Source organism: Leptosomus discolor, chromosome 12 (assembly GCF_034619465.1).
Source record: "Leptosomus discolor isolate bLepDis1 chromosome 12, bLepDis1.hap2, whole genome shotgun sequence".
Lineage (NCBI taxonomy): Eukaryota > Metazoa > Chordata > Aves > Leptosomiformes > Leptosomidae > Leptosomus > Leptosomus discolor.
The window spans coordinates 11,840,153-11,864,032 of record NC_141402.1 but is presented as its reverse complement, the minus strand read 5'-3'; the positions used below and the strand labels follow the sequence as shown (position 1 = coordinate 11,864,032).

At 42.7% G+C, this 23,880-nt stretch overlaps 2 protein-coding genes across 5 annotated transcripts in view; one reads left to right on the top strand and one right to left on the bottom strand.

Moving 5' to 3' along the window:
- AP2A2 (adaptor related protein complex 2 subunit alpha 2) overlaps window positions 1–10,665 on the bottom strand; it is a 46,640-nt gene extending 35,975 nt beyond the window's left edge. For all 4 annotated transcript variants that reach the window (XM_086472407.1, XM_086472404.1, XM_086472405.1 and 1 more), the window contains exon 1: window positions 10,577–10,665. In XM_086472407.1, the coding sequence (XP_086328533.1) occupies window positions 10,577–10,643 (67 nt within the window). In that variant the 5' untranslated portion in view covers window positions 10,644–10,665. The remainder of the gene's footprint in view (window positions 1–10,576) is intronic.
- Window positions 10,666–19,886: 9,221 nt separating this feature from the next.
- The window catches only part of CHID1 (chitinase domain containing 1), a 120,345-nt gene continuing 116,351 nt past the window's right edge, over window positions 19,887–23,880 (top strand). The window contains exons 1-4 of the mRNA XM_086472259.1: window positions 19,887–20,012; window positions 21,431–21,580; window positions 22,435–22,567; window positions 23,555–23,599. Coding sequence (XP_086328385.1) covers window positions 19,887–20,012; window positions 21,431–21,580; window positions 22,435–22,567; window positions 23,555–23,599 — 454 coding nt within the window. The remainder of the gene's footprint in view (window positions 20,013–21,430; window positions 21,581–22,434; window positions 22,568–23,554; window positions 23,600–23,880) is intronic.

Genomic DNA, 23,880 nt, shown 5'->3' with positions numbered 1-23,880 from the left:
ACTTACTTCTAATTATTAGTAATTGTCTCTCTAATCTCAACAAGTGTGGCAATAATCACTGATGGTAAAAACAGGGGAAGGGGGAATAAAAGTACGTACACATCAGCCAGTTTTTCTTAACCCAAGATGAAACCAAGGCTGTCATTTTTTTTTAAAATCACCAAAACCTCTCAGCAAGCTTTTCAAAGCCGCATTATCCATCCGTTATGCTCACAGTTTATCAGTTACTGCTAGAAACTGGGTTCTTTGTGTCCTAAGCAAGCAACAGAGCATTAAGGGAAGCCTGACTAAAATACTTCAGGAATTTGTGAAGTCAGCACCTTTGGTAGAAAGGGACTGCAGCCTCAGCAGTACAAAAATCAAGATCCAAGATCCCACCCCCTGCGCACACAGCTGTAGCAGTGAGTTGACAGGAACACACACATTAAACAGCAAATTCACATCTGAAGGTTTATTCTCTCAAAGTTAAAAATCTTGCATAGCATATGAACAAAAGCCTGTTTTGAGTAATTCCTTCAGGCTGTTCTACTTTGAATGCAGTATAAAATCTCACCTAGACCTTGACCAAACATAAATAGCAGAGCAGCTAGCTGGGTATAGAAGTTCAACTCTGTACATCAGAAATCAAGTTGAATGACTAAGTCTTAAGTTGTCTCCTTATTACTGCTTACAGTCTACACATGCCTCAAATTGCAGGTCTAGAGAGCAGCACTAGCACGTTGGGGGTTAACTGTCACACAACAATGCTTAGGATAACTCATGAGTCAAAACCAGGCTGAAGTATCTCAAAACAAAGTTCCTGAACTCCAGCCATTTTATTGCAATGTAACCTTATTCAAACTTAATTTGTTGTTTACATTAGAGGATGACAAAGCAAAATAAAACCAGTGGCAGGTAGCTTCAGTTTGAAAAACTGAAAAAAAAAAGAAAATAGAAGTATCAAAAAAAACAGGGACCAATTTTTAGCTAGATCTTCTGTCCCAACCGAGTAGGGGTGTGGGCAGGGGCTGTTAAAGAAAATGTGTTTATCAGCTGAGAAGTTTTCATCACATTACTCAGCCTTGGTAACACTCACTGAAGAATTTCTACATGCATATTTGATTTTTACCATCACTAGAAACACTTAAGTAACCTTAAGGACAGTTAAAAAGGAAGAGAAGACTGATGACAGCTGAAGGAGTGCTGTGCTGCAGGGCTACAGGCTGACATTTCAAAGCTTACAAAGGCAATTGCTCCGCCTCACTTCCAGGCTGTTACACAGCTTCCAGTTTCAAGAAACTACCAGAGCTGTATTCCAACAAAACGTGCTGTAGCCAAGCTATTTTAACTTGGAAAGGCTTCATAAAGGTCGTGTCATGGATACAAACTGGTGGGTAGGCCAGTATTCAAGCCACGGCACAACAAAGCTATGTTCCCCATCTGTTCAGGCCGCATTCTTCTCACTTTCACTTATTCAGGTTTTTTCCAGTTCAGTAAGACTATGATTAAATATCCATAACAAGTTGTTAGAATAGGTGACTGCAAGCCAGTAAGTTTTGGCTGCCATTTTGCAGAAGATACATATACTGTGTATAGCTGTATAGCCGCAATGTGACTGCTGATAGTCTTCTCCAAGAGCAGATCCCCAAACGCAACATCGGCCAAGGTGCTTACAAGCGATTACTTCACAGCTGGCAGTTTGCCAGGCTCCACTGTGCTGCCTACTGCCTTCGTTAGGCAAGGTAAATTTAGTCTGCAGTGCACTATTATCTTTAATTACCATCTTGTTTAACAAAGATAGACTAGGGAACATCAAAAGTCATCCAGCTCTTCAGAGAACCAGTTACTGTTCTTAAAGCTCCTAGTCAGAGCTTCAGTACTGCATGAATAACACCTCCATATCTCAGTTTGGAGTTTTGCATTACAATCTAAAGAAGAATAAGAAAACAGAAGTTACAGGAAAGGGATTTGCTGAGCTTGTTCATTTTAAAAGAATTTGACATCTTAGTACTAACTTGGCAGCAGGGTTGCAAGACTAAGCAAGTGCTTCAGGGTTGGAATTAGTGGGCTGCTTGTGGCTCAGTGACCTGCTCCATCAGGATTAGCTCGTTGCTATACTAACTGTAGACTGCCTAAGCCAAGTTTGAAGCACAAAGCACATCCATGCTGATTAACTAGAACTGCTACAAGTTCCTAGCTTTCATATAAACCATATAAGAGTCCAGTATATTTCTCACCAAGTCTACACATTTCCCAAAGAAACAGAGAAGCACTTTTCTATACAAGTGTCTACACAAATACTGAGCAGAGTAGATTTCTGCATGCGAGTTCTTGAGAGACAAGTGTATTGACAACATTTAAAGCAAAAAAAAAAAAAAAAAAAAATTGCTTCACAAAAGTTTAGATGTTCCCAGTACTCATCTGGCTCCAATCTGCTTATGGCCAGCAGCCAGTGTAATTGAGCCCACCCAATAATTCATTTATTTTGAATTTATATAACACAATAATGTTACACTGTGTTACCTCTTAGCCTTACTTACCCTGTGGTCATCTCCCAATCCTAGGATTACAGATATGCCATTATTAGTGTGAAGAACTACAAAGCATGTTGGGTAGGATGCTCTATTAGCATAGGAAAAAGCTTGCCAGCATTCTGTCAGGCTTCTTGAACGCAAGCAGTAGCATCAGTTACTATTTGTGGCACTACCATTTGTCTAACAGAATATGCCTCTCTGTTCACATTCAATTATTGAACAGTCCTCTAAGACAGGACAGCTCTAGATTTCTGTTTAGGAGAGCAGTAATACAAACACTGCCAAGGTTAAGAACAGCAGCTTCTCCTCTGAACTCCATAAAGGCTAGGAACATCTACTTGGAAAAAACACAGTTCTCACACAAAAGACACATTCTCAGCTTTAACAATGTTGTTAGATGTTTTCCTTGAGAGTCATTGTTTTCCAAACATAAGAATTTCTCCGTTTCGTTATGTTTTCATTAGCCTCTACATTAGGAGCATCTAAGCGGATTGGTGAGTTAGGCGGGAGAGACACCACAAACTGCTACTAGCCTCCCTTCAGCAAAATATGTTGATAGAGTTTCATAATCAGTTTGATTCAAGGCTATACTTCTTAAGAGACAACTCCAGACTATTCCTTAGCACTGCTCTCTTCCTGGTATACACGTTCCTGCTACTACCTTGTACTGCTGCAAGTCAGTTAGGGAGCTGAACAGCCGCAAGCAAGATTGGTTTATTTAGTACCCAAAGGGTAAGTCATCTCAGCTTTACTACAAGTGATAATGCCAGCAGAATACACAACCAGGTAGTGAGCAAGTTCAGCATGTTCACCATCCAAACATGCTTTAGTTGTCATAATGCAATCACATTACCCACTGGCCTTTCCTATTGCTAAAACAGCTTACAAGCATGATGTTAAGACTACACTGCATTCCTAAACCCTGCTGTCAGGGGACAGAGAAAGAAACTGGTTGAAAGGGGGGGCCCAAATCAAAACAAACACTAACATCTCTACAGTAAAACTGGTGCAAATACCTATGAAAATATTCACTTAAAAGGAATCAGTGCATCTATTCTTGCCTTTGTGAAAAAGCTTTTATAGTACTTGCATCTCGTATCAGTATGTTAGACCACTACTTTTACCTGCCAGCAGGACAGACACTCATGTTACAGCTCTAGAGTATAAATTAGCCATTTGATATGCAGATCATTATCTCCATGAAGTAAAACACCAAATCCATCCTCCATCTCTCCCTAATCTCTCAGCTGGTTATTTAGCACAGGAGGGCCAGAAAGGGAGGCAGGTTACATAGCAACACATTAGAGCGGTCCGTTTGCTGTATGTCTGCCCTCACATTATGCAAGTTTGTCTGCATAAATTCCTTCATTTGGCTAAACTATCTGGAGTAGTACAACAGAGGTGCATACAACCCATGTATGTCTGAAGGAGGATGCTAGTGCTATTGTTCACACACTGGGCAACTAATCTGTACCCTAAACCACGGTACCTTCCCAAGCTGTCAGTATGGCTCCAGTTTTGTGCAGAAATTTACCAGTTCAAGGCTGCACAACAAGAAACTTTTTGCTTAATGATGTATTAACATCCTGTTATGAATGAAAACACAAGTGCACGCTGTCCTTCCACAAGATATGTTTGATCCGAGGAAAGAAGTGCATGTCTGTCATGTGGAAGATCATGAATGGCACAAAGACAGTTGAAGACTTTTGTACCTTGGGACATCCTGTTGTGATTAGATATCCATTACTGCAGACAAAGAGATCAGCAACCTACTGATCACATTTAAGAACACTGTAGAGTACATTTTCTAATATTCTGCACAGTAAGTGAACTACTATCCACAGAAGGGACTTTTTCCTCCACTATGCTGCTAGAGATTTGCCCCTATAACAACACTTCTCATGAAACAGCAGGGAGCCACAGGCTCTACTGTAATCCAGTAATCCATTAACTCCTTGTCCTCATAAAGTAAGGGAAATAAATGCAAAAGAGCACACAGTAGCTTCCAAATCCTATCACAATTCAGATACTCTAATTGCAGCAATCTAATACATATTTAATAATTTTAGATGCCTACAATTGATTTTTTTTTTAACTAGGCACCACAAGTTAAGAAAAACACCACAGCTGAAACTGTGAAAGAGTTTGAGGAGTAATTAGGTAATAGGGTCTAGCTTAAGACCAGATCTTCCCTAAATGAACTGAAAGCTTCCTGGAAGCTCATATCCACATGACTTTATGACATACAGAACATCTATTTGGCAGTTCAGTTCAGAAAACGACATTGACTCCTACCAAAAGAGAAGCTTTAAGCTAAGAAGATATGCAAGACTAAGTGCAAGGTTAGGCTACCACATAAAGCAACTCTTCTTCCTTCATTGACTGAACAGCATTCAAGCAGCCATTTCCTTGAACAGTATTTTCACACTGTACAGTTACACACCCTTCAACAGGGTGAGGCAGCATTTGCACTGATTTAGTACAAGTCACTGTGGACTCTCTTCTAACCCAGCTCGTGTTCAAATAACAGAAGAACAGTTTAAGGCCTATCCGAAGTCTCCTAGTTTAACTACTATTTCTAAACTACTATTTCAGGATCCTTACAAAAAAAATCCTATGAAAGCTCATTAATTGAGGCAGATATGTAATCGTCTCTGCAACAGTCCTTAACTTCCTCTTACCGGTCCTGATGGGCAGCCTTTACCCAAAGGATTTCAAATTCAGCACCACACGCACACACACAAACCAGCCCCTGAGTTCCATGAAATGACCATAAGAAAGCTAAGACAGAGAAGCCATGGGCAGACACTAGTTTTGCTTTACACAGCCTCCTCAGATTAATCTCATGCTAATTGTGTTTTCCTTAAATCGCTCTCCTGCAAATAGTAGCAAGTGATGCAAGACTTAGTGCTTATTATAGCTCTAAGCAGCATGCTCTCAGGGTTTTTTCAGGCCAGAAACTGTCCACATTAGATGAGAGGCCATAGCCTTGCAAGAGAAACAGGAGAACAAATCAGGTGCCTTGCCCTCAAATTTTTTCAGAGAGGTAAGTACTCTGAGAATGCAAATAAAGAAAAGGCATTGACTGTCTACAGAAGTAACTCAAGTCTTACTTTAAAACTGTGCCCAATGCAAATAGAACCTACACCTCCGAGGAGCAATGCAGTAGCTCTAGCCTACACGCTGAAAGCCGTACTACTGACATCTGGCACTGAAACAAGCTGTTTGTGCCTAACTCGCCCTATGTGAGTTGGGCACAAACTGCGTGACTGTTCTCACGGAGAACAAATAACTCTATACATACCCACATGGTCATTTAACTCTTGTCCATACCCCTGCCACATACACGGGTGATGCACACCATTATCTACCATCAAGTCAAAAGGGTGATCATCACACGATGAATTTCATGAACCAGCCTTTTTTAGTCTCCACTTGCTTATTCACAGCCTGATGCATCAGTCCCAGCTTGGTGAAGCAAAGCTACTGAAGTCAGACTTCAAGAGGCTTCAGCCTCTGGACAGTCTCCCTGTCCAGTACAAAGAAGAATTAATGCATTAAGTTCTACGAGAAGAGATAACACCTGACAAATGTATTAAACAGAAGTCTATCTAAGCAAAAAATACATCCCAAGGAGAAAGAAACAGTATCTTGGAACAGAGCATACACAGAAACATTTGGAGAACAAACTAAAGGAGTCCTTCCTCCCTCTGTCCAACTTTTAAGGTGACACTGAAAAGGCAAGACGGTTAACTAAAGTACTGAGGGAAATTAAGAACTGTCTTGTCCTCCAAGCCTGTGGCAAAAGCAGCTTTGGCCTCTGTGCAGACCCATTTCATCAAGCCAAGGGTAGATCACTTCCTGATTCTACAGTAGAGGAGGGTGTTACCAGTAGCACACTTAATATTGCAATAGAAAGTATTTCTACACTACTGCCTCCAAAACAAATGAGAAAAGTAAAGTTTCCTAGTTTTCAGGGTGAATAGCAGATAATATTGCTGTTGCAAGGGAACAGGTTGAGTGAGAAACGACTTGAAAATGCTTCATCACCAGATATGCATAAGGCTATTTAAAAAAAAAAAAAGGAATGAAATCAGACTCCTGATGATGTATCTGTCAGCTAAGACAGCTGGAGTGTTTATAAAGCACCATCTTGCATAAGCCAAATCACTTCAGCAGCTCTGCAGTACACACACACAGATTTAACATACTATTTAAGAATAAATATTTCTTGCAGGAGTCCATATGCTTGTAACACGTGTGGATCTTGTTGGGTTTTAGTTCACAAGCCACTTCATCCAAGCAGTGACAAGGACTCTTGCTGACCTGAACTCCCAAGTCTGGATGGCACTTCACTAAACCACAGGACTCGGAGCTTTCCAGCTCCACTGCCACCACAATCGATTTCACAGCACAGCCACGCCTTGCTATTTTCTCAGCAGCCCACATTAACTAAGTGCTAATTAACTGGACTATCTTAGCAGAGTACTTCAGCTTTCAATCTGCAGTTTTCCTGTGCCTTTCTGATGTCCGCGAAAGGTAAGCTAAAAAGCTATTTGCTGCAGTATTTCACGTACATTACAACACAACCCAACTGCACAAGGTTCTAGAAAAGCCCATACATGTACTAGCAAGCCACCAAGCACATAAAAGGGTTATTTTCTTAAAAACTTTTTTTTTTCTGCCATCTGAACTAGGACATCTACATGCAAAATACAGAGACTACAACAAGAAGATGCCCTGAAACAGGAGAGCAGCTACCTGGAACGGCAGGACAATTCATTTCTTATGCTATCAGATTTTGAACATTCACTTGGTATCTGTATGAATAAAGAACATTTCACTTTGAAAAAAGTCACTCAATATTAGAGTTTTGCAGAGACTAGAGCAAAGTCAAAGCATTAAGCAGCCCTTTTGCCCCTTAACATATTTCACAATTGCTGCTACAAGTAGTATGGTGATTTTTTTTTTTAAATGAAAAACTTTAAAGACTTTTGAGAAATCAGTGTATTTTAAGCAGAATTTTTAAAGTCACATAGAAAGTAATTCTTACATTCAAAGTCACATATGGCATACAAGCATTTAACACAGATCAAGAAGTTTATAATAGATAACCCAAGTGCCAAAAATACGCCTAACCAACACAGAAGTGACAACCAACCTTTTAACTATTGAAGACAGACTGACAGTGTGATCTGTTCGTTCACTCAGTCAACTGGAGTTCTAAGTCAACTGCTATCAAGCAAGATTTTTTTTTTTTTTTAAGCTTGTGACAGACTGGTAGAAACAGGCAAGACAAGCATCACTCCCAAATCAATAATAAACTTGTAAGAGAACGATGCATTACTTAGTGCTGCAGATGCTGTAGGTACAAATGTCCAAGACAGAAGATTTGATGTGAGAAGATGAATCATTTCCAAAGGTAGACCATCTAAATTTACATCAGCATCCCCCTGAGGGTTAGGTCATTTTACTACCTTGAAATCACATGTGTGCATCCACCTGAGCAGTTAGCACACAACAACTGCATTTGCATTATTCAGCAACATCTATAATGCAGATTCTTCATCTATGCAAAATCTTTCAGAAAAAAAACCCCACACACCATGTTTCAACATTACTCATAAACTGGAAGGGCTGCAGACAAATTAAAAACATCAGACCCTCATGATAGTATTACAGAAAGATAAATGAGTCCAACAAAGCCAAAATTAAGAGTGAAATTCAGAATGCCAGCAGGCAAGATTCTGTACACCTAAACAGCTGTTATTTTTTGTTCTTGACAAATATCTAGCTTCCAACTCTGAAGAGGGAAAGATGGAACTTAAGCCAATACCAGTGCCTGCAAAGCACAGTCTCTAGATAGTGCTCTCAAGTACTTTTGGGAATCTTAGTCAGCCTACACCAGCCCACGGTGAGCTGGCAACACTTGGAGCTCCCTTAAAGGAAAAATATTCAAATGCCATTAGACAGCTATTTGGATTAGACAGCTATTTGGAAGCTGCATAGATCACCTACGAGCGGGAACTGTATTGACTCTTTCTCAGCTGTTTGGAAGATGTAGTTACCTTCTTCATTATTAAGGTGAGAAAGATACAAAAGTAATTACAGCTCCCAAATAGCTGTCTGGACAGGGACAAAACATTTGAGAAATATCAGTATTCATTTAAATAGTGAAAGCATTAACATCTTATTTGTTTCACAAGCCAGTTACGTCTTTGTCACTCTTACAGACACTGAGAGCATGAGAAGTTTGTTGTCCAATCTGGACAGAGAGGCGGTTGTTCCATCAGAGTTCCCACACTGCCTACACACTGGGCAAGCTGTGGGAAAATCGGTAGTTAATTTGTTCTATCCCACTACCTTAAATCTTGTTGTTCCATATCTCTAAACATAGGTTAGGAACGTAAGAGCTTGAATTTTTCTCTTGTATTCTCTTCTACTGAATTCCACTGAAAACAAGAGAGCACAAATGTGTTAACCCAGTGCAAGACGTAGCAGACATTGAAGAATAAAATCATACTACTTCTAGCTAAATGAATTAAAACAATCATTAAAAATATAGTGGGTAGATACATCAGCAAGTCTTAAATGCTATGAAACTATGTTATACATGCAGCTTGCAGGGCACTGGAAAATTTTCAGTAAATAGTTGGGCCAACCAGACAAAGCACAAGAGCATTTATGTAATCTTGAACTGACACACAACACATTTTATAAGCCTTCTTCTACACATACAAGAGTGAAGTCTGAAGAAACCTAAGGACCTACAACTCTGTTCTGAAAAAAAGACTAAGACAGCTTCTATTATAAGGAAGATTAACAACCTCGAATTTTAAATACCAAGCCCCTCTTACACAGTTAGAAGGCCAAATCACCTGAATTTAGTTTGAGGAAACAGTATTTAAACAGTCTCATTTTATCAGTGCAATTTTCTCCTCAGCCTCTTGTATTAGAAGTCATCAACGTGGAAGAGTATTCCAAGCCAGCGTGGTTATCCCAATACAAGCCTAGTTAGATCATCATAATTTGCATTAAAAATTTCTCCACATCCATTTCCATCTGTTAGAGAGGAAACCTTACTGCCATTGCTATTAAAGTAGCCTCAAGTAATCTACAGAGACACACAGGTGGACAAAATAGCTGTTTCATCACACCAACCACAGTGACCTTAGCCCTTCCCCAGGCAATTCCTGCCACATCATACACTTAGATCTCGAACTCAGATTAATATTAAACAGCTATCACATACGATTCTCAGTCAAAAAGGAAAGCTGAGCACTGAGGTGTGCCCCCAGACACACACCTTGCCCCACACACTACACAGCAGCAGATTCGTGCTCCTCTGCACTGCACGCTCACAGGCGTGCTCCCCCTCTTCCCTCAGGGGGACACTTACTCGCACACCTCTCCATCCCGTTTTTAATTACACAGATTCTAAGAGCCAATTTCCGTCAAAACAGGATTTTAAAGCCCATTTAAGCCAAGCCTAGGCATACCCACAGGAGGCCCTGTTCGCAGGCCACCCTTACAGAGGCCTGCTTTCCATCAGTGACGTTTTGAATTGAAAGCCGTCCACGGATTTGGAAAAAGACTAGAAACACCTCCCTCCGGCCCTCCACAGACCCACCCGCCCCCGAACAGACGCCGGCTTCGCTTCAGAGCCTTATAAACAACGACCACGACGGGCAGCAACCTCCCGGCACCCCCTTCTGCCGGGGCAGCGACCACAACGCTCAGCACCCCTCCGCAACGGCGGGGGGGATGGGGGGGAATACCCCAACCAACCCTCCCAAAACGCACAAACCAACCCAAACCCACAGCCCAAAGCCTTAGGCTGCCCCCTCCCCCCGCCGCGCCGCCTCCCCCGCCGCCCCCCAGGGCGCGTCGCCATTTCGTGAAGCAGAAGCGCTCCGAGCAGCCTGCCGCGGGGGATAGGGGGAAAAGGAGGGCATCGGGGAGGGGATCGAGGGGAAGAAGCCCCGGCCCCATGGGGCAAGGGCCCATGGCAACGGCCGGCCCAGCCCAGGCCCCAGCCCCACCGCGCCTCAGCCGCCACTCACAGTTCCGGATATCGGAGATGAAGACCGCCAGCCCTCGCATCCCATCGCCCTTCGACACCGCAGGCATGGTGGCGCACGATCACGGCCGCCCAGCGACACGCCGAACCACCACAGCCGCCGCCGCCGCCCGCTGTCCCCGCGGCGCTCCTCAGGCCGCTGCCGCCGCCGCCTCCTCTGCTGCGCGCAGGCGCCGTGACGACTCCCGCGCCCCCGCGGGCGGCGGGCGCGCGAGGCTCTGGCGCCACCTGCCGCGCGGAGGCGGCGGCGCTGCGGGCCGGGCCGCGCCACGCCGGGCCTCCCACCCCCCCGCCCCCGCCGGCGCTGCGGGCAGGGCCCCGGCCGCTCCCCGGGCTCCTTGCGCCGCGCCCCGGGCCGTCCTGCGGTCCGGGAGGGGTGGCTGCTTGGCGGCTGGGCCCCGGAGATCGGCCGTGCCGCCGCTGGGGCGCGATTACCCCTCATGGCCATCAGGGCGAACGGGCCCAGGCCGACGCGAAGGGTGGCGGGCAGGCGGCCTCCCCCCGGAGGGGTCGGCAGGGCAGCTTCTACCGCTGGATCCGCGGGTGGATGCACTGCACGCTCCCTGCTCAGGAACGGCCTGATCCCTTCCTCTCCCCGTGCCCCTAATGATCGAGAAGTTTTGTTATTTTTGAAGGAGAAATATCGGGCTTCACAGGTGCCTCAGAGGAGGTAACGTCTGAGGGAGACGGAGAGGGATGGCAGATCAGGAGACAAGAACATTTCCCTTCATCGGTAAGCTTTGAGCAGTCTGTTAATCTAGGTTTTATTTCTAAAATGTGGAGAGCGGGGTACAGACTCCCTATGGTATGGTACGTAAGGTCATGCTTTCCACAGGGTGGACTGATGGAGGCTGTGCCACAGTCCTCCAGCTCAAAAGGGGCCCTAAAACACTGCGTGGGATCTACTTCACGTACTCTGAGTAGTCACTCTGAACACTTGTGAGCCGAAGAGCTACTATATGCAGAGCCGTCCATTGGCACATACCCTGTGAGCCTGCCCTCGGTTGCATGACGCAGCTGCTCTGCGTTAGGTGTGGCGATTCACACTCCTGACTCCCAGGGCCACGTGTTTCTCATGAAGGCTGCCAACATGCAGAGCGACACAGTCCCATGCCACATCTGCTCCTGAGACGGAAAACATTTCAAGGTTGAACTGTCTTAAACGTGCCAAAGAGGTAGGACTGCACAGAGCATTTAATCTCATCAGCTGAAAATAGATTCAAATGGTGTCAAAACTGGCCTAGTCTGCCCAACTATGCTGCGAGTTTTAGTCGTAATGCAAGTGATTAGTATACTTAGTGGATTGTAATGACCTGTAGAATCATGGGGTTTAAGGCTACTGGAGATCAATCAGTCATTTCATTTGTTTTCCTGTATACTTCAAGCCATTTCATTTTACCTATTCTTTTTTTTTCCTTTTTTTTTTTTTTTTTTCCCCTGAATTGACCCCAGTATCTAGCTTTTAGCTACAGACTGTCTTCCAGAAAGGCACTTGATCGTGATCTGAAACCATCAAATTCAAATTCACTGTTTCCCCAGATAGTTTTTTTCCATGGTTAATCCTCCTCATAAGCTTGTATCTTCTTAAAATTTATCAAGCTCCAGTGCCTTTAAGTTAATGATACATTTTTCTCTCATAGATGAAGAACTACTTGACACTATCTCTCTGATAGTGGCTGTACACTCAGTTAGGACAGCTCTCAAGTGCCTGTTCTGGATGTTTTCAGGATACAGTGTTACATGAGTGGTTTTTAGTCGTGTAATTATCTATTAGAAAGACAAAGTGACAGTATGTGGTAGTCACGCATATATCCGTTTCTCCCTGGATCCATTTTGTGGACCAAGTGCAACTACAGGCAGTCATGCACAAACTAGTCTTACACTCAACTCAGATTCTCTGCATCTGTACCCTTACATGAAGAAACTCTCCTTTTTCATAGGTTTACATTTGGATGCTTCACAATAATTTCCATTTACCTTTGAAGCTGAAAACTTAAGATGTCACTACGTAGGAGTTCCTGGTTTAGAAAAAAATATCTTTTTGAGCTATCCAAAATGTTGAACTAATTTCCAAAGAGCACAGTGACACCTAAAGGCTACGTATATCCGTCCTGTCTGGCTGTATTCCAGTCCGTACTGCAACTGCAAGTCATGCAGGTACACTTAAACTACTTTTTAAGTGGTGGCTTAAATACTGCTAACAGAATAGCTCTGGCAGTACCAAGCTAAGCATGGGCTGCAAATTCTGCTTGAGAACTGGGGTAAATATTCAAGCAGTTGACCCATGTGGAGCTCTCTAGTTTTGTAACTACGCTGATAAATATTTCATTTGAAGTGGCCCAGCATGCAGTACACATACCCTGGCTATTTTAGGTCAACCTCCTTTGACTGACTTTTGAGGCTTTCCTATCCTTGCTCCCTGTCTTCTTTTTACCTCAACAAAGGCTAATGCAGTTATGGCAGATGTCTAGGTATTTGTCTGCCGTCACTGCCTCGTAATTTAGAACTTACTAGCCCATTTCAGACAGTTTTGGTAGGGAGAAGATACAAATTTTATGTAAATAAGTAGTTAGCTAGAGGAAAGAGGGCCTGTAATGGTCTCCAGGTGCATCTCGACTGAAGGAAACATTGGAATGTGAGCTCAGCTGTTACTGCACAGCACAGAGTTCACACCAGACACAGCCCTTTATGAACACACTGAGTTAATGAATCTGGAGAACATTTTGGTTTGACCTTAAAATCTATAAAACACCAGTCTGTGAAAAAACAGACTTCATTAGTTCCATCCATCCCAGGATGTTGTGATTTTTTAAGAGATTTCTAATTACTGCAAAATCAGCATTAAAGGGGAAATAGTCTCAAGAAATGCTTTCCTATCAAACAAAATGTTTTGCAGCACATTTGTTTGTCAACAAACCCACAATGTCTAGCCCTTCTTTCCCCTGTCATTCATTAGTTGCTTTCATAATTTTCAGAATTTCATTGCGCTTTGGTACAAAGACTTGAATAATTTCACTGACCTTCATAAAAGTATTACCATTAAACTGAATGGATTGAGCTAGGGAGTATCCATTTGTGGGAGCTACAAAAAGGGAACTGTTCCGTTTCCTTTGTTACTTCTGTCAGAGTTGTCCCTCACCCCATCAATTGTTGCTTTCTTCTGCTCCTCATGGCGATTCTAACCATTACTGGAAGCACAAAGAGATAAGGAGAAAACAGAATGGGGGGGCTCTTGCACACGTGCACTCAATTGTCTTTCTCCACCTGACATCTAATACTCATTATCCATTAACAGACAGCACAGGTTTATCAGCAATGCCTTCTGCCATGGCAGAGTATCAGATGCTTTCAAGATTAAGAAACAAAGTTAGGATAATACCTGTATCATGAAACCCTAAACTTCCAGAAATTTGGAATGGATCTGCCTAGACCTTTTCTTTCCAGTGAGTTCCTCAATGACCAGAAGGGGTTTACACTCAGAACACTACATTTATATTAAAATGTAGAATAGACTACTTAAGCTTTAAAATAAACTCTTAAGAGGGTAGATGAGATAAAGTAAGGGTCAATAAAGGTTTTACAAACAAGCTCTCCTTTGCCACCTGCACACTGGCAGGCAGAGTAATGTCAGCCAGCTGGCTGGCTTTGTGAGTTGCAATAAACTGTATAATTCTTTCTAGTTCATAGGAGTTTTTTTTCATTTATTCTCTGAGGTCCTTCTGCTGTTTCTTTTAGCTTTCTTTCTCCTTAACTGCAGACTCACACTCATTTCTTTCTGCCACACCATTTTTGTTTTCTGAATATGCGCAGTTACTCTCCAAGAAAGCAGCACACTTTTACTCTCCCCAGGTGTCCTATCTTACTCAGGTACTGCTTTTTTAAAGAATAGTACTGTACAGACTGAAAACACAGCAATAAAACTTACGTGGTCTAGCACAGGTAACCATACCCCATTTTTAACCTCATTTATGCCTCTTTGAGCTGGCCACAAATACACAGAATTAAAGCAAAAGACTTATTGTCAGTAATAATAATAAAAATCAGTAACTGCTGGAGCACAAGGAAAAAAAAAACAAACAGAAAAGTGATCAGTATTTTCTGTAAAATACCTTTGAAGCTCGAGGCCTTTTAATTTCTAGAAAAAATAAGAAGCATGAGATATAATTCCAGGAAAAACAAAGTGAAATTTAATGAGTTACAATCAGCTACACAGGGTGAACTTAGGTGCTGAGGTGCCCAGCATTGTGGCACCCAGCCTTCAAGTTCCCGGCTCAAGGAAAGGAGTTCATAGTGCCAGGTTCAGTTACTGAATTCGGTAAGTAGTGCATGGGGCAGCCAGTGGGAGTTAAACAAGACACATTCATGATTCCCAGAACAGATAGATTCCTGTCTCTTTGGAGAACATTGAAAATGTGGAAGCATAAAGATCCCGTTATCTTTTAGTCTTGCTTAGTGAAATGTCAGCCTCTGGTGGGGACTGCCCAGTACCTTGTAGGTGTGTTGAACATCTGAGCCCATGCTGCCATGCAAGAGAGATCTGTGGTTCCCTCGCAGGTAGCTACAGGTCTCCTCAATGGCAGCAGGCACCCTCTCAACTACTTGCAGCAAACCTTTGGATCAGTCCCGCAGAGGCTACAAGGAGAGTCAATAGGAGAATGTGACGGGAACGCAACACAGGAAACTTTAGTTTCATTATAGAGAGACTGGAAACAAAACTGATTTTTCATGCCCTCATGCCTCATCTCTGTTGTTCTTGCTATTTAGAAGTGTAAACTGGGAACACTTAGTTTGTGAGAGGTGAACAGTGTGTTATGAAACAACAGAAAATCTGGTACCACGTCGACTGTAAATTACTTTAGGTACTGTAGTTATGCGCTTTTTAAATTTGGGGCAGTTTATATATGAAAATGTACTGTTTCAAACACACCTATCAAGCAATCCTAGGAGATGAAAAAAATCACCACTTCTTGAGTAAAAGCTGAAGAATTCAGAGGTGTTTTGGTGACGCTAAGAAAGTGGGATGAGACATTCCTTTTTCCTGTTCTTTAGTCTGTAAGTGTTTGGGTCCAAATCTGCTAGCAAGTACCAGTTTCCCTTCTGAAGTCCTTGCTAGAATTTAAATATGGGCGATTTAGTGAACAGAGAAAGTGTGCATGTTCTTAGCACTTGCCAGAGAGACCATACATCTGGTTCACTGGCAAGACTTCTGTTCAGAGGAAAAACATTTCTATTGTTCTTTTCAGTGCTAAAGAATGCTCATGAAGATCTTCGTTACACAAGAGGAAATGAAAGAGGAGGACAAAGCGGGAGAAAATAAGGTAACCTTCCAGTCAGCTTCCGGGAGGTCACACCAAGCTGTAACCAACACAGAAAGCAGGCCACGGAAAGGCTTCTGCTGGGAAGTACACTGCCAGCATATGGCAGGCTTGCCACTCCATCACGACATAACACATCCGTTTTTATCCAGTCTTTTAATACAGTATTTAGTCCCTGCAAGCAATACATGAAATAACAGGGTCACATCAAAACTTCTGCTGCAGTAAAAATAGTAGTAGCACAGCCATGTTGTATGTAAAAATACAGACTGCAGAAGGGCAAAAGAGAAGATAACAAAAATCTCCATTTAAAACACAGTATTTTATGTTATATATACTGTTAGTGGCCATCCGAGATTTGACCCCTCCTTTCAGCACACCTGCGGCAAGCAACACTGCTCGCTGAGCCCGCAGCACTGATCCCTTTGTCTCCAGGCCAGTGCACGGATTTCAGCCCCAACTCCCTCCTTACCTACGCCGTTTGCTACAGCCTGGAATACACCAAGAGGGTCTCCAAGGGAATTTACGGTTACACCGTGACTAGCGATTGCTGTCCTCGGGCACCAACGCAGCCCGCACCCGGCAGCAGCCTCTGCCCCTGGGCCCGGGAGACGGCTGCTCCCGCCCCGCCGAGCCAGCCCCAGCCGTCGCCGCCATGTTGGCGCAGCCCGCTCGGAACAGCCGCCCGGCGCCCCCCCCCCCCCGCCTCAGCGCTGCCCCGTCAGGCGGCGGGGCGGTGCCGCCCGCCGCTACTTCCGAAGGGGCGGCGGGCGGTAGGTGGTGGCAGCGGGCGGTGGGGGGCTGCCGGGGGGAGGGAGGGGAAGAGGCGAGCGGGCGAGCGAGGCTGCGCTCCGGCGGTGTGGTGGCCCTGGGCCTGCCCCGCACCCGGGGCGGGCGGCCCCGCAGGGCGCGGGCTCGGTGAGCCGCGGCGCGGGCACGCTGAGGGAGCCGCGGGCTCGGCGGGCGGGCGGGCCGCTGGCGGCCTCGGGTCTGCTGGGGAAGCGTTAGTGTCTGGAGAGGCGGGCGAGCACGGGAGGCGGTTCTTACTGTCGGAGTGGAGCACCTTACTAGAAACAGGTTTATTTTTAGTCTTTTCACTCCTGGCCTCTTGATTTCATGTGAAAGCACATCTGTGGTGCGCTTCCTGAGCTTCCTTCGTAAGGGATGCGTGCTCCTTCTGCAGCAGTAGTTAGAATCCAGCGTCTTCTTTAGAAATAAAGTATAAACGTTAACTCTGCTTTCCGAGTAGTTACTGTGCCAGCCTCCAATATTTTTTTAGTTTCTTTGGTTGCTTCTTTTGGACTGCCTAAATCTATGCCAGCTTTTCTCTCTTTTAGAAATAAAAGATACATTTAAAACTGCTGACTAAAAGTACGTTGCCTCATGTGGAGACTCATGTTAAACAATGTTTTTGACCTGGCTTAGAGAGAAACCTGGGATTCAGATCGGTTTGTCAAAAGGTGTTTGAAAACTTAAATTGTCCATGGTATCAGTTGAACAAGGACAGTCTTCAATTTTGCAGTGATGCAGGAAGTAAATGGGTGCCAAGCTTGTACAGTTCTACTCTAGTTAGTTTGAGGAGAGTTAAAAAATGATGAGGGAATGTTTGCAGAAGAAAAACTTGATGAGGATCTTGTTTTGTAAAACTTGCAAAATTCATGCTGATGGTTTCCATAAAGAGTGTTTAGAGTTTGACTAATTCATCTTTATGTAGTAGAGCGAGGCTGTCTACTAAATTTTCACTAGATAAAGAACAAATTATTAAAATCAAAGTGCAGCCAAGAGTCAATATTGGACTCTCACTGGCAGAAACCATTTTACCACAGGCTCAGTGCTTCATATAGATCTAGGAATGGATATTGGCTTAACAGTAATTGGCAGATGGAGGTGATTGTGTCAAGGAGATGAGCACATTTTGATGGCGAATTAGAGTGATGGTTTTTTAAACTTCTGTTCTTCAGCTGTTAAATGTTAACTTCTCTTCAGAGAAGTGGATGCTGTTGCTAATTGTTTCTGAAGGTGAAATCAGACACCTCCAAATCAATACATACCAGCTTCTGGAAGAATTGATATCCTGTCTAAATAGTTAAGACTTGTATTGACTATTCAGGCTCTCAGTTGTTGCTCTCTGCAGTAGTTTATAGCTAGATGAAACAGAGTAGTTGCTGTCCAGAGCAACCTCCTTTAATTTTTTAGGATGTGGAAAACAAGGGGCCTTACCAGTGACCTTGAAGTCAAAGTAGAGGTGTAAGACCTCAACTATTAATAGTAGTGCATTTCAAATGGTAGAGCAATTTAGCTTTTACCCCGCCCTCTGGATCTGAGAAATATTAGAAGGCTTTCTGCTTTTATTTTTCAGTCTTTATAAGACTTGGAAAAGCCTTCAGATCATGTTTTACGTGAGGTTTTTGATGTTCTATGTTCTTTGGTGCTAGTGGCATTGTTTTTTTCAAGCGCTTTTCCTGCCATCATCCTTCTGCTTTGTTCCCTACTCACATACTCCTCCCTGTTTTCCTGCAGAATCCTTGACTCCTGCAGTAAATATCTCCGCTTTTTGAAACCTCACTGCTAAGCCAGGCATGTCCGAATATGCTTAAGTTTGTTGGGTTGTTGATCTCATCTCTGCATTACCGCTGTTGGCCTCAAGTAGCTGGTCTTTCGTTGAGTGCATCTCCATTTAACCTTTAAGGTTCCTTCTGCCACCGTGTTGCTGCCAGTGTACTCCTTTGGAGTGCTCAGTCTGCTCTTGTGGGATCCCTCACCTGACGGTTTGTACAAAAACAAAATACTCAAACTTTGAGCAGCTCTTGTTATTAGTGACAACAGAACAACAAGTCTTGTAAATAGAACTTGAAGAAATGAGCTCGTAAGTCTTCAAAATCGGTTGTAGAAATGTTAATTCTTTGAACTAATACGGGAAGCATGAGAATTTAAGTTTGACAAAATTTGAGAACATTATGGGAAAGGTAAGCTTTTTTTTTCCTCCGCTGGGATCTCATAATTATGAGAAGCAGCCTGATACATATCTAGAGCCCATAGTTTATTATAGAGGAAAGCTAGTCCCAGTTTGATAGTGAGGACTTCCAGAATTAGTAACAAGTTACTTTTCTTCATTCTGGTATTTTACCTCCTTTTGCCCTGGTTCCCCTAATGCTAAATATTTTTTTCTCTGTTTTCTTCTTGTCTGCTTCTGGGAATTAGTCTGGAAGAACAGTATGACTTATGAATGGGGAGAGGTTGAAAAACAAGCTCAGGCTGTATTTTAAATTTTTTTATAAAGTCTTTCCTCTGACAGAACTAAGGTGTGATAGATAAATAGCACTGAACAGATCTGTTCTCTAATAATTCTCAATTCTTTTATCTGGAGCTGGGACAAACTGTCAAAGTCATTCTTCTAGACCAAAAGGGCTGCTTTTCTTTGCCTTATTTTTTTTTTTTTTCCTACCCCAATTCTGTGTGTATCCCTGCCTTGGCGAGGACTTCAAAGCAAAGTTTGCACCTGTTATAGTAAAGGCATAGAGCTGTAATTCTTTCTGTCTCTTCATTTATGACTTGCTGACTGTGTTAGGCAGGAGCAGAAACAAATGGTATCTCTTATTTGCTGTAGCAAGTGTAAGGTGGTACTATAATTGTTTTGGGCAGCAGACATCAGTTTCAGCTGTAAACCATTATGCTTCTTTGGGGATTCTTTAAAAGGGAAGCTGGAAGTGTCCAGCCCACTTTCTCTGTGATACACCAACTAAAACAAGAGACAAAAAAAGATGTTTGAGCCTAGGAATCTCTTAAAATACCCTGCTATTTTGCTGCCAGAGCAAAAGCACTATTAAAACAATACTGCCTTAATGAGTCTGATTCTAGAGGGCAGAAGAGAAGATAATCACTTGACTTTTCTTAGACATGTAAACTGAATTAAACTGTTAATTTTTTCTCTTCACAGAGATTTGAATCCCTGTGTTTTCAGGGCAGGAGAAACTTGACATGGGGAAAAACACTGTGAGGCTTCTCTGTACTTCACTTTCTCTTACCATGATTTGCTGCCTAGCTGAAGGTACCCTGTCAAAAACAGATGCGAAGAAAGGTGCTACAAAAAAACTGGAAGAAAAGGTAAGAGAAATAATTGAAAAGCTTATCGTATCTAACACGTGCAGTGAACTGAACTTTGGTAAGTGGGCTCTCCTTCTGTCGAAACAGTATTGAAAGCAACCATGCATTTCTGTTTAAGCTTCTGCTCCCAAGTGCGACTACCTGAAACTGTCCTTTGCTTCAGCTTTTATGAATGTCACAAATGGTTCACTCTTTGATCCAATATGACGTAACTTCTGGTATTTTATCCCCCATGCAAGCTGCAGACGCAGAAAGTTTTTGTCTGCTTTTGCATAGCTGAAGGAGAGATACTCCCATCCCTTTGGAAAGGGGGGCAGGGAGCAGTAGTTCGGGCCAAGCGCACTGGGTCGTTTGCTGGTGGAAGGGAAGGTGTTCTTAGCCTTGCCAACAGGAAGGCTGTGTCCTGACAGGAGTTCGACGAGCCTTCTCACCAGCAGTTCCTTTGCAGGCAGAGGTGGTTCAGGATCTCGTAGTGATCTGAGCAAGTGGAGCCAACATGCTGAAGACTTTTAATTGCTGAGCATGTTCTTGTTTCCTGCCTGTTTTCTTTCAAAACTGCAAGAAGGCACAGCAGTGCAAGAGAAAGGGAGAGGAGCTACATTTACCTGTGCGTGTACCACATGCATGTACTTAGTGTTGCTGAACACATTGGGTGAAAAAGTAGATGTGTTCAAAATCCTCTCCCTTCAGTTATAAGTATAGTTAATCCTTAACTATGCAGCTACATCTCCCATTGTTTGTGTTGCTTGCTTAATGTCTACCAGGAGGAAAATCTAGTCTGCAGGTAATGAGGATAATACAAAGTGTTAAGACTGGCTAAAGAGTCTAAAAGGGCTAGAGGCTCCCTAAAGTCCTTATGCTGAATCAAGAGATGGTTTCTACGTACTCACCATGCAAGCTTTATTAGGCCTCCTCAGTCTGTTTCTGTCTGCTAAAACTATTTGTGCTGCTTTGGTTGAAGCAGGTCTACCTTAACGAAAGGTGTTCAGAACCTTGGCCTTCAGTAACCACAATGCAGTGTACTCAGTCTAAAATATATCCAGTTTAAAAGTCGTCTTCCAATCCTTGGTGAAGGAAATCCTAACCCGTTTTTATCATTGTGAGGGTAACACGCTCGAAAGCGTTGACTAGAGAGCAGAGCACCATCAGCTGTGGTGAATGCTGTTCTTTTATCTTATCACTTCTTGATTTTTTTTTTTGTTTATATGCTTTTCACCTTGCAAACAAAGTAAGTTTAGTGATGACAAGTCGTTTCTTACTGCTTTTCTGTTTCAAATCAAATTGCTCTGCATCATTTAAAAGGAATGCTTAGAGTTTAATGATGTATTTTTTTTTTCTTTTTTCCTTTTTGAAGTCTGTTGGCTATTGAAAGTGGCTGCTTCCTATAGCTGGTTCCAAAAACTGTCTTCTCCCCCCAGACACCACATTCTGATAAAAATGTGCAGGACCGGGGACTGGTAGTTGTGGATCCAAAGGCGAAGGATATTATACTGGAACACAGAAGTTACTGCTCCAAGAAGATGAAGGAAAGACATTTCTCAGGAGATGTTCTGGGATATATTACTCCCGTAAGTTAATAACATGAATAAAATTGGTGCTTTGAATGATTATGCCGCAGACTGTGCTAATCTGTAATCTTGCATCCCTGCTTTAAAAGCAGTTTTATAATAATGGGAACTTCAGGTCAAATACAGTCAAATAGCGAGAGGATTTTTTTGAGAGCTGGCTTGGGATTCAGGTGGTCTTAAACCTTTGCTCTCGCATCCATCTCTTGGAGAGTGTCTAGGTCATATTTTTCTTTTTACTGGTAAAACAGAGATGATAGTGTTCTCTTGCCCTTGATGCACCATGTGAAGTTGCAGTGAAGTCAGAACAGGAGGGCTGCTAAGGGTCCTCATGCCATGCAGCTGCCAACTTGAACCTTCTAAATAAACAGCAAAAATTTCATGCTGCTGTCACGCTGTTCTCTCTTGCTATCCAGTCTTACTATTATTCAGAGCATCCTTTCTTGAATAATGTTTCTTTCTTTTGTTCAGAGGATGCTTTTCGCTTGTTTTAGTCTTACACTGCTCAAAAGAGAAGTAGGTGCCCTATAAATTTTCACCTTTATCAATGGTGATAAATGGAGAATCTCTAAATTCAAAACTGTGTGGGAACCTACATGCAAATTCCTGTACTTCAGGTGAATTTGCACAATGTGAAGATTGCCTCTCGTGTAGCTATCAGTGCTTCCAGAGTACTTTCTTATTTAAATAAAAAGGTTTCCTCAAACTAACAACTGAGGATAGAGCAAATGACTACATTTGTGCTAAAGAATTTGTATGGGTCAAAAGTAAAGTGAGCTTTTATCTTGCTTTTGAGCTTCTCACTGTTTTGGTTTTTTTTTGTTGGTTTTTTTTTTTTTTCTCCTTTCCTTTGCAAGTGGAACAGCCATGGCTATGACATTGCTAAAATATTTGGAAGGAAATTTACACTGATCTCGCCAGTCTGGTTACAAGTGAAAAGGAGAGGGAAGGAAATGTTCCAGTTCACTGGGCTTCACGATGCTGATAAAGGTGTTATTTTCTTTTTCTTTGAATACACATGGCAAGTAAGATTACTGGTCTTGTTGCAGACTAGGTAGCTTTGGCAATATATGTGTCTGGGTTTTTCTGGCTCTTCCTCATGGTGGAGTACTTTCCTCTGTTCCATTTTTGGGGGAGTTTTCTTCAGAGTGAACTTCTTTCTGTCCCCACCTGCTTCCACATGTGTACATAGTTTATCTGTCCAAAGAATGAGTAGAAAGATTGGCTCTTCTACCAGGCTGTCTACAAAGCTCCTCTTAAAAAAAGGAAGGGACAAAGAATCTGTACAGGCAGAAATAGTCTTTGTGTTTGCGCTGTTCAGTTCTTCACCTGTCGTGGATTTTTTTCCCTTTCCAAAATCCTTTGGGTGACTTTGTTTTGGGAATGGAAGATAAATTTAATCTGATGAGATTTTTTTGCTTCACTGTCAAGAAACTGGCAGCACATTCAGATTTCAGCTAGTATGTTCTTAAATAGTAACTAGTTTATGGCTTTGAACTTGATTGAATGTGGAATCTCATTTAAAAAAGCTATAATTCTTACCATGTTAGTGCCTGCTAACGAATTCATTCTAGTGCAAAGGCTGCCAAGAAGAGTGGATGGGACACTTGAAAGTACCATCTTAAAAAAAAAAAAAATTCCTCCCAGGTGATGCTTGATGACTACAGAAGTGTTGTTCTGGGTAGGCAGTAAGACAGTTTCTGTGATGGGGCAGAACTCAGGGAGGAGTTTGGGTAGAGACTGTTGTAAGATTGTAGTAAACACTAGTTATGCTGTGGTGGAGGTGAATGAATAGCGTCAAATTCTGTGCATCAGAGAATGATTTGTCTGCATTGGTTGTGAACTAGTAATCTGTGGCAGGAAGATCAATGTAATGAAACTATGCTATGTTATTTGAAGAATGCTTGAAAATATGCTGTCATTGTCAACATCATTTACATTTTAACAGTTGTTCTCTTACTTGATACCGTTTGACAGGCTGGATGAAAGATGTCAGAAAAACCTCCAAAAACATCAAGATAGGTGAGCTTCTGTTTTATGTTTGTCTTTTTTTTTTTTTTTTAAATCTTCTTTAACTGCTAGCAGAGCAAAAGAGGGCTTTATTCCAGGTGTATATGGGACATAGGGAGGTTATCTTAGCATAGTTGTACGAAGGAAGAAGTCTGAGAAGAAAAATAAAAGCAGGTAACCATAGACAGTTAAGAAACTGAAGTGCTGATCCAGTCAGTGCCGTAATGTTTTACTTTTAACTTGTCTCTGGATAAACCCTGGGTCACAGGGCCCTCTCTGGAGGGGTACTTTTT